Source organism: Austrofundulus limnaeus, unplaced genomic scaffold (assembly GCF_001266775.1).
Source record: "Austrofundulus limnaeus strain Quisiro unplaced genomic scaffold, Austrofundulus_limnaeus-1.0 Scaffold12, whole genome shotgun sequence".
NCBI classification, from domain to species: Eukaryota; Metazoa; Chordata; class Actinopteri; order Cyprinodontiformes; family Rivulidae; genus Austrofundulus; species Austrofundulus limnaeus.
Window position 1 is genome coordinate 3,797,792 of NW_013952414.1, and position 11,127 is coordinate 3,808,918.

Consider the following 11,127-nt stretch of genomic DNA (forward strand, 5'->3'; position numbering starts at 1 on the left):
ATGAGATACTATCTCACAATTATGAGATACAAGTTTTATTTATTTTTTTATCAGGGTGGCGGAAATGGGCTTCCATAATTTCGATTCAATCCTCTTACCAAGTAAAATTTGGCAGAAATTTTTTGACTTAACTTGAGTTAAAGTTTGAGACAATAATCTTACACATTCTGAAAACAAGATTATTATTCTTACACAATCAGTTTTTGTTTAGTAAATCAGTCTCAAAACAAGATCAAAAGGACTTTTTGGCTGATATAAGATTTTAAAACTTGGTTAGGTGGACAKTTTTYACAGTGACACAGTTCTGCTCAATTCTAGTTTCCCTTCTCTGTTCCGTCTGGGATTTCTCACATAAAGTATTTCTTTGCTAGAATTTCAACCAGGCCAATCAGCGAACACAAGGAGGAGTTATGAGCGACGACGATGATTTTCTGTGTCGTTTTAGTCTGCCTATACAGTAGTTTAGCTATGAGAGCGGAGTGAGTGAATAAAGGCAGTCTGCATTGACAAGGCTTCCATATCGAATTAAATTTGTCTCACAAAGCCAGCAGCACTCATTTACAGCTGTCTTGTTTGGCTCAAATTTCTCTCCTCCTAGTAGGGGATGATTGTTTACAGCGCTTAGCTTCTTAGCTTAGCTTCCGTCACAGTCAAGCTGGCGCGCTGCATACATCACGGACAACCRTTAGCGATTGGGTGAATCTTATCCAATCGTTTCAAACTTCAACAGAGACCACGCCTCCAGCAAACCATCGCTTCTCAACAGCAAAGCGTAGAACAAGGGGCTGGTTTTTACTAGGCTAGCCCATGACTGAATCACAAAATAACAAGCATGTTCCCCTGTTTTTTAACTTAATGATCAACATTGTATTACATATGATTATAATGTTTTATAGTTATAGTTCAGAAAGTTTTTAAAGATTGGCATTACCTGTAAAGAACCCCACCTTGGCCAAACTGTAGCAACAAATCTGCGTCATGCTTCAACACTGTTCATTCTTGCTCAAAACTTTYTTTTYCCATTTTATTTCTGATTAGTCAGCCTTTTTATAAACGTCTGTGGAATCCCTCAGAAGTCATCCTTCAGAGCTTCTCTGTGCTCTGATAATAAATGAGTTTTACTGCAGTTTCAGACAGCTTGATGGAGCTTAGCTAGATTACTACAACCAACCAAAATACTTGTGATTTCTGACACTTCAAATCAGCCTTTTTCTCATCCTAACCTGTTCTGTAATGTAATATCATGGTGCTCTTTGTTGTTTTGTAACTGTATAACTTCTCATCCTGGCTTCATTTTTCATTGCTGTGGTCAAATATTTAAAAGATATGAGGGAAATAATTGGGTTTGCTAGATTCATGCAAAGAACAACTGCAGAATMTTTGATTTCAAGCATGAAAAGTTGAATCACGCTGAGAGTAAAAGTTACAGCTAAAAAAACACACACACATTGCTTTTCAATATTATTGTCTTTTATGGTTCACCAGATAAATTCATTCATTTGCATCCTCCGAGCAGTGCATCACATCTTCTCCTGTTTGCTTTGCCCACCCCCCCCCCCTTTCCCATGTCTTTCCCCACTTCTCAGCATTTCTCAGCACACACCATTGATTATTGGCAGGAAACCTGTACTTGCAGAGGAAGTACCCCATTCACCCCTTGAATGCAACCAGATGAAGAAAAAAAATACATTTAAAAATCCAGACCACAAATGAAGTGTTAAGCGAAATAAACAATGCGTAGTCTGCGCGGCGCTGAAAGACGCTAGCGGCAAAGGTGGGTTTCTTTGCAGGTCCGGCAGAAGTGTGGTCGCAGCGGGTGGTGGGTGGTGGGTGGGGTGGTTTATGGTTACAAGGCCTCTCCTGCTGGGGCAACTGTGCAAACAACAGCAGCTTTACAAGTCGGCTGTACAATGTACAGGCGCAGCAGCTGAAAAATGTGACTTTTTTTAAACAACAAGCTTCCATACATCTTTAGGTCATGTATTTAAGACACAAACAGGAAACTTGAAATTCCCCCCAAGCAGTCAGAGTTTAGTTCATTTAATGTTTTAAATGTCTTTAGGTGCTAAAGTTGTTTCATTGATGTTGCACCAAATTCATTTTGTTCTGCAGATTGTTAGATCATATGAATGTAATTACAGTTATGTGTACTTACTAGATTCTGTATAAGGGGCTGGTAACTATCACTGTACCACAAAAGGGATACAAAACTGATGCTGATATTAACAACTATTGCTTTAACYACGACTCTGTGAGTCATCATCAGACCACAGGAAACTGCCGGCTTCCTCTGCAGTCTTGCCAGACATCGGTTATGTAACATTTTTTGCAGGGTTTTATAAAATGCAACATCAGCTACATGCATGAGACAATCATACCAGTCATCCACTTAATGCCCAGCTGGACTTTATAAGCAGATGAAGAAAATGTTTACTGTTAAAGTGCCTATGGCATAAATTTTGTTTGTAACAAATATGAATGCATTTTTTTGAAAGATAACATTGATTACAAAAAAAATATTGCATCACTGAGATGAACAGTTGTTGAGATATCCGCGTGTGAATTAACAGGAAGTGATGACAAAGGGGAATGTCTGAATGTAAAGAGTGTAGCTACAGTGGCTGACAACAAAGAAAGTAGAGAATAATTTGACATTTCTTTGGATTATTTTAAGTCACTGAGAGAGATGACAGAGTCAGAGATCAAATAGTGTTTCAATGAACAAAAAAACGTGAAGTTCCTTAGAGTTTCCCTTTGATGTCACTTCCTGTTTCACTTTTGCTGAGCCAAATTCAAAGGGAAATCTGCTATTATGTGACATAATGGGTAAAATCATGCATATTATGCCATGTTTTTATATACAAAGATTTTATCTTAGACTTTTTGTRTTTGAAGTATAAACATGTCACAGGCRCTTTAATTTGTTGCTTGTGGTGGAACTTACAGAAACAGTGAGGGAGAATTATTACCAGATGACATTTCATTGAGAATKAGCTAAAACGCAGAGAGCAACGTGTGAAAGGAAGAAAATTTTGACACCTTTTACTGTGATATCACTCCACCACACACCACGCTAATTGATTTTCCATCAGATGGGTCATCCTGCGCTGAAAATGAATGAAAACGTGTCCAATCACTAGAACACAGTGTTCTTCTGTGGAATCCCAGCTGTATTATTCTAACATTTTATACAGTAGAACACTTTCCATTTCCAGAATGCCCCCACCATAAATTTATATGAGTCCTTAGTTCCCAGCTTGATTTAGGATTGCGAATCAGAGAGCAAAGTGCAAGAAAAGCATTCTTCCACTTTGACATTTGGGAAGTATCCTGAAATGAATGCATTTTTTTTTCACATTTACCTGCATTTTAAGGGATAAAACCATGAAGATCATGCCCACTGACTCCTAAGAATAAAGTCCAAACCCTCTACAATCACAGCAACGCAACAAGAAAATCTTGCAGTTAGTTTAGAGATGAACAGAGCAACTCCTGCTTATCTTATATAATCTTTAAAGATGAAGTTTTTTGTCTTTTTCATGTGGACAGGAGTGGGACACAGAGCTGGAGCGTACAGCAGAGGAGTGGGCAGAGACCTGTCTGTGGGAGCATGGTCCTGAGGGTTTGCTCCCACAGATCGGGCAAAACCTGGGCGCCCACTGGGGAAGGTAAGCAATCACTGCTGTCCCATTTTTCCAAGTGAACTTTTATCTTATTAAACACTTAAATTAGATGCCTGTTTATGAATAGCTTAACTTTTTATGACTTTCCTTAAATAAATGCATTTGCCTGCTGCTTTGCGTGTTTTAACCCAAAATGTGGCTTGATTTGCAAGGGCTCAGTTTATGAGCTCAGCAACACTAAATCTGAGCTCAACATCTGGAAAACTGGTCACGTTTTAGCCATTTTAGTGTGTGCTAAGATCATTTAGCTGGGTTGTGTCCAAAGGTTAATGAGCTGTAGGTGGTATAGATGGACGCATAAGTATAGACACAGTACAGACTCCTGCATGTTGCGTTTGCCTGTTTGATCTCTTGATTCAACTAGTGCTTCCTACAAGACAGTGCGTTCTACATTTAATTAATTCCACTCAAGATGTGGGCTTGGTTTTAATTAGAATAATCACCAACACCTGGTTCCAGATCAGTGCCCTTGGCTACTGAAAAGAGACTCTTTGTGAAAAACATAAAAACAGTTTAAATGAGTGTGTTTATCAGTGGATGCAGCAAAATTATGGTTTTCTAATAAGGCCTCTAACTAGTGGTTCCTATGTTTACATTCAAAAGTATGAGACAAAAAAATAGGTTTTAATAATCATAGTCAAACACCAACAGGAGTGTCTAACTCGTTTTCACAGAAGGACACACGAGCATCGTGGTGGCCTTCAAAAGGGCAGTTGTATTTAACTTTGACCAACATAAAATATAATGTTCTCTGTCTCGTTGCTGTTTTAGCACTGCCAATAAAGAATAACTGAGCTCTTTTTGGTATTTCATGCATAGAAATAATGTTTTAACACATCCTCTTGTAAGAATATTTCGTGTTCGTTAACTGAAATCGTGACAAAACCACATGAATGTTAGATTAAAATGTGAAGAGAAAGGAATCATACAACCCCAGCTCTGGTTCTGAGCGAAGCTTTTATTGCTTAAGGCTGAAGCAAGCAGCGCTGCCTGAAACCGGAAGTTCCGGTCTTTAAATACAGGGATCTTCAGTGCCTGGTACGCCCACTACAGGCCTACGGCTGAATCGCAGGCAACTCGTACAGAAAATATCTTTCCTAATGAATTTATAACAGTTTATCTATGTGTTGTCATGATGTTTTGGGCAACTAAATCTATTTTAATCAGGACGTTAGAATAGTCAAATAATAGTTTATAATAGTCAAGCCTTAAAAAGGAAACTAAGACAAATGGTGTGGTGCTTCAAATCAGTATCTAACTGACTAATAAATTCCTTCACTCTTATAAACACTGAGAAGTACTAAATGAACAMCTGACTGAATGTGAAATAAACAAAACAGAAATACCATTAAAAGTAAAATTAAGAGTGTTTTTACTCACTGCAGAGTTGTGGTGAGTAGCTGCTGTCTTGGATTCTGAACTCTCCCACTTTCCAACAAGGARTTCCCCTTGGGGTGATGTTCTAATGTAAATTTGCAACTTGTTAGTAGGACATTCCCACTCCCCGCTGGGCTGAAGCTAAAGTAGCTGGCAAAAATACAGTGAAATGGAGATTTTAGACAGCAAAATTTGCCRCTTTTGAACTCTGTTCAACTCAACCTACTGGTGGGATGACATTTTGTGGATAAAATATTCARCATGAATTRTGGCTGGGGAGATGCAGTTTATGGCCARTGCTGGCTTTAAAGTAGCATRCGCTTATTTTAAGACATTAAAATGAAGCTCTCACGGACCATGAATTTGACACATGTRACCTACAAGAAAAACTTGTTTAAAACTCTGTTGTTGCACCAGATATCGTCCACCGACATCTCACGTCCAGGCCTGGTATGATGAGGTGAAGGATTACTCTTTCCCTTACCCTCAAGAGTGTAATCCCTACTGCCCGTTCAGGTGCTCTGGACCAGTTTGTACACATTACACACAGGTACATACACAAGKACTAGCCGTTTTAAGCAAGATATCACTGATTTATGTGACATTTGTGTYAGTAAATTGCGTTTTGTCATTCTTTTACAGCTGGTTTGGGCCACCAGCAGCCGAATAGGCTGTGCCGTCAACTTGTGCTACAACATGAATGTGTGGGGGCAGATTTGGGCCAAAGCTGTGTATCTTGTTTGCAATTATTCACCAAAGTAAGCAAACATGAAGCATAKCAGGGCCATAAAATCATAAATAGCWAAAATATGTAAATATGGTTATTATATTTAAAAATAACAGTTTGTGTCAARTAAACCTGGCTTGTTTTGTCACCTGATTAGGGGGAACTGGTGGGGTCAYGCCCCTTACAAACACGGGACCCCATGCTCTGCTTGTCCTCCGAGCTACGGAGGAGGCTGCAAGGACAATCTTTGCTACAAAGGTATGAAAGAGCGATACACTCCAAGAAGTTTTTAAAAAAAAGCCTGCTCACCATTCCTTGTTTTTGTATCTTTAGTTGAAGATGACAGGTCCAACCGTCTGCAAGAGGAAACAGAAGAGAACAACTTCATTGAGCCAGAGGCCCCTCGTGGTACGAAGCCCTGGTCCCGGGCTTCCAAGCCTGAACCTCCTGGCCTCCCTCCCCCAACCACCRAGCCCCCCACAGAGGACCTGCAGAACGAAGTGGTCAACACACAGCAGATGTGTAAGCTGCCATCTTAACTGTTTGTTCTGGGTCTAGTTTCCTTGAAATTGAGGGGGCTCAGAATTAGGTTTATAGGTGTGGGACTGCCAGAGAAGTACAGTACACTGAGATGTACAAAAAACGTGCTTTTTAAAACTGGTTTAGAACTAGGGGTGTAAGAAAATATYGATACACTGAAATATCGCAATATTTAATTTCCTGATACTGTATCGATATTTTAAAGCCCTGCATCGATTTTTAATCAAGGTTTAAAATGTCAACTTTCCTGCCAGCCGTTCATTTTTATGTTGTAGTTCAGCCTCTGACCGCTAGTTGGCAGCAGTGAGCCAGCCATTTGGCTCCTCTACCTCTTGAGCCCCAGAGAGTAAGGGTAGCATTAGCATTGTAAGTAAACATTAGCTTCATGCTCTGATAGCTGAATCTGAGCGGAAAAGACCAACACCCTCTGCCTTCTAAGCTGAGGTAAGGTTACAAACAGTTACTTATTTGTCAGAATGTCTGTATTTTAAACTAAATTAAGTGTCTCGTACGCTCTTTTTTCCAACTTTAGTCAGCCTTCACGTTACAGAAAGCTAGCGCATGTCTATGTATTAGAATTTTCTGAGACAATAAATTTTGGTTTTTCATTTTTTTCCAGTAAGAGGTTTTTATTTAATAGAATTTTTGGACCAAAAAAAAAATCGCAATATATCACCTTGCTTAAAGTATCACAATATATCGGGATATATCGTATCGTGATCTATCTGTCGTGATATGTATCATATCGCCAAATTCTTGCCAATACACAGCCCTATTTGAACCAAATAAATCAAGATGACTTGCCTGCTYAGAGTTGAGGAAGCAATTACACATAAAAAACCCTTAAACTCTGACAGAACTGTGTTCTTTTCAGTTTTATCRTAAGTTGCCTCGCTGCTCTGTAGCTTTTATTCGTCATTTCTCTGATCAGTACTGACAGTTTCTGAACCCTTTGTAAAATTGCAAGTCATTCTTTAGGGGAGGGTGGGGAGCTTTATTTTAGCGTGATCCTTTTGGTTGCCTGAGGAGTGTTGAGGAGTTGTGTGTGTTTTATTTTTTTAATGGCCTCCTCTCTGCGGTAAGGAGCATGTGAGTGTAAGATGAGTCATTTCCTTTAGTATTTGCTGACCACCCTGAACTTCGCTTCAGAAATTTTTGTATTTTGGTCCTTGAAGCGTTGTTACAATGTCTYCCTTGGGTTTTGCTCAGCCTGGGCTTTTTCCGTAGCTGTACTGATCTGCATCAGACCTGCGGSCTCATATAATATGTGCTTATTCCTGCAGAAACGCTCACTTACAGGCTCTCTGTCTTTATGTGTTTCAGCTCAGTTTGTAACCTGTGACACCAAGTTACGAGATCAGTGTAAAGGAACAACTTGTAATAGGTACAATGATGACGAAACATTAAAAAAAAGCATCACAATATGAAAACCGATACAGTCTGTTTAAGGATGGTTGTTTTTGCTTTAATCAACAGATACGAATGTCCAGCTGRATGCCTGGATGCAAAAGGAAAAGTCATTGGAACAGTATTCTATGAAATGGTAGGTAAACAGGTTAACAGTATTTCAGATTACGTTGATTAGAAAGCCATAATCATCACAATGTAGCACAATCCTACAGCATCCAGTGTTGTGCAGAAGTGCAGCTGCTGTACGTGTCAAACTTTTCAGCTGCTGAGTCAGCAGAATGAACACGATGTTGTCTATGAAATGTCCTTTCTGCAGCAGTCGAGCGTGTGCAGAGCTGGTCTACATGCTGGTGTCATCAATAATGATGGAGGGTGGCTGGATGTGACAAGACAAGGCAGAAAAGACTTTTTCATCCGATCCGATAAGAATGGAGTTGAGTCACTTGGGTAAGACCGTAACTGTAGAAACAATGCCAAAAATAATTTAATAAATAAAATAAAATAGAATCTGATGTTTTTGTTTGTTTCCACTTGACAGAAAATACAAAAGTGCGAACTCCTTTACAGTTTCCAGAGTGGCAGGTCAGTTTGACAGTATGGTGCTTGTGAAATGCTACATTTAAAACACAATGCTCTATATGCTGCAGCTGCTTTTTGTGGATTTATTTCTTGCAGTTCAAGCCGTCACATGTGACACCACAGTTTTACAGCTGTGTCCCTATGAAAAACCTACAAGACATTGTCCAAGGTGAGGACTTTGACTTAATGTCGTTTGCTCCGAGAGTCAGTCATCTCCAACTTTTCCCAGTTGAAATAGTCAAACTGTTGTTGTTGTTTTTTTTTTGTTTAGGTTATACTGCCCAAGGAACTGTTTAGAAGAGAACCCTCATGTGTCCAAAGTCTTTGGTACCAGAATATATTCTGATGTAAGTTTCAATTTTTATTATGTTGTTTTAAGCTGGACTCATAAAAACACTTTTTCACATACATTTTTAACAAAACACGATTCTTCTCTTCTACATTCACACCTGCAGAAGTCCAGTATCTGCCGAGCAGCCGTCCACGCTGGAGTCATCAGTAACCGTGTGGGTGGATACATAGATGTGATGCCAGTGGACAAACGGAGACACTACATCGCCTCGTATCAAAATGGCATTTCCTCTGACAGGTAAGGTGTATAGTGTGTCTGCATGTGTTGCAGAAATAAAGATTTAAAAACATCAAATAAAATCTAACAGTTCATGAGGTTTCTGTTCTCACCTTTTTGAAGTGCTGCAGCAGAGGATTTCTTTTTTCAGGTTGAGAAATCTTTTTTTCCCTCCTTGTTACTCTAATCTTCAAGATGCAAACAGTTCATTACATCACTTACACAGTGTGCCTCAGATGATAATTAACATGCCTCTAGTTAAAAATAATTGCTTTGCAATTAGTATTGAGAAGAGTGTATCCTTACGTAGCTCTGGGAATGGTTTTTCTTTTCAAAGTAATCACTAAGATGTTGATGGTGAGAGAAGGAGACAACCTGAAAATAAATCTGTAAGTAGAGCATTTCATCATCAGCATACGTGAAAATGCTTGACTGTATCAAACAGCTATTTCTTCATTCAAAGAAGACATCAGTCCTTCCTGTTCACATTAAAATCATTCCATTGGAGTCTTTAATGCTTTTGTCTGAAATCCTTATTCTAACTTCACCAGCCTCTCTTTCACCCCTTTTCTGATGTGTGTGTCTCAAAGTAGCTTGTTTTGTTACTGTTCCTTTAAGAAACCCCGCCCCGCTCCGGCTTCCAGACCGGTCCACTCCGGTTTCAGAGAAGGCGGGGTTACATTTAATTAAAKGATGTCAACAACAGAAGACTTGAAGAATATGTTGGAGCCTGAGTTTGACCCAGAACGAGAGAAGAATTAAGATCTTATTAGGCAGTTCMATCGCACATATTAGACCTAATAGACTCAGAAAATGTCATAGAAAATAGAAAAAACTCAACAGGCTGAAAAATATGACCCAAACAGAAGATAAGGATATCTTTACAGCACCAAGAGAGACTAAATTAAAGTTTTCTGCACTCTTAGGGACTCCAAGTACACAACRAAAATGTATTTRACATCTAAAAAGGTGGATTTTGCATATTTCCCCTTTAAAAGTAAAATTCTYTCCCAAGTACTATGTGCTAGGACACAGCAAAAAAACAAGAATTGTGGAGGGGGAGTCGAATAGCTATCACCAGCTTCTAAAAAAAATTAAATGGCATCTTTTTTTTCTTTATCCTCCTACATAGAAGGCGACCTATGACCTGTTGTGGTCAAAGGTTTTCTATTGCTAGTGTTTCATWGTGGGTGCAACTCCTACATTGGTTTGACACATCCTAACCAGAAAATCTTAAATATTTAAGGCGGTTTAAACAAATTATTTTTCAGTTTTGAAGAGTCAAATCAGGCCTTTTTTTTTATCCTGCCGATGTAACAGGGAGACTCAGAATTTAACCTGTTTTCACGGGACATTTGCACGTTCTCCATTCTCTTATCTGTCTTCATTAAATTTGTCATTTTGCTGAGATGATTCAGTTTCCTGTTTTTTAGGTCTCTGTTCACTTCACAAGAGGTCTGTCTTTGTGAATTAAAACCCAGGTTTTCCAATGTTTACATAAAAGTGTGTGATTTATCTGTTTTTTCTCTGGGCTTCACCCTTTCTCTGCCTCCGACCATCTGTCTGAATGTGTCCATCATCGGTACTGGTTCGCTAAAGACAGGGACATGTTCTGCACGTGCTGGACCCAGATGGGATCTTATACTTGTCTCTGTTTTCTTCCCCGCAGCCTTCAGAATCCTCCAGGAGGGAAGGCGTTCCGGGTCTTCGCTGTGATTTGAGCAGCTTGCAGGGCGCTTTCACCAAACCTAAAGCACTCTTGGAGCTTTTGAAAAGACAGTAATGAAGCCAATCTGTGGAAATCAATGACTGAAATCGTTCAGTCCCTGCCACACTTCAGGGGTCGGAGGTCTTCACCGTGACAGCATTAAGCCAGCAAGGAAAACTAAAAGCTGCCTTTCTCACTCTCACATATTTGTTTTTTTATGCCAATTTTTTTTTAGTGATGGGGACTTTATAAACTGTAAATAAGGCTGGATAATTTGATGTACATATTTTCTAATAGTGTGGCTGTTTTTATGTGCTGTTGTCTTGCCAAATATTTTTTATATACGTATTAATTTTAAAACTCCCATATTTTCTTGGCACATATAAAGACCTTTAATTTTTTATTGTTCTAAGTTTGGCACATTTTTGTTGATGCTTCGGAGCAGTTGTTGCCATATTTTTGTACTTTTGAAATCTTTGAGAAAAAATATATTGCATTTATTTTTATACAGTCTTTTATGCTATGTATCAGTATG

At 39.0% G+C, this 11,127-nt stretch overlaps 1 protein-coding gene across 2 annotated transcripts in view; it reads left to right on the plus strand.

The window, feature by feature from the left end:
* crispld1a (cysteine-rich secretory protein LCCL domain containing 1a) overlaps positions 1–11,098 on the plus strand; it is a gene marked incomplete at its 5' end in the record, with an annotated part of 14,958 nt that extends 3,860 nt beyond the window's left edge. Inside the window, 14 exon segments of one of the 2 annotated variants that reach the window (XM_014002350.1) lie at positions 3,550–3,668; positions 5,478–5,610; positions 5,703–5,818; positions 5,945–6,045; positions 6,121–6,309; positions 7,651–7,711; positions 7,804–7,870; positions 8,054–8,184; positions 8,276–8,319; positions 8,413–8,485; positions 8,588–8,663; positions 8,772–8,905; positions 9,222–9,273; positions 10,554–11,098. In XM_014002350.1, coding sequence (XP_013857804.1) covers positions 3,550–3,668; positions 5,478–5,610; positions 5,703–5,818; positions 5,945–6,045; positions 6,121–6,309; positions 7,651–7,711; positions 7,804–7,870; positions 8,054–8,184; positions 8,276–8,319; positions 8,413–8,485; positions 8,588–8,663; positions 8,772–8,905; positions 9,222–9,231 — 1,254 coding nt within the window. In that variant the 3' untranslated portion in view covers positions 9,232–9,273; positions 10,554–11,098. 2 annotated transcript variants of the gene reach the window in all.
* Between the last annotated feature and the right edge of the window lie 29 nt (positions 11,099–11,127).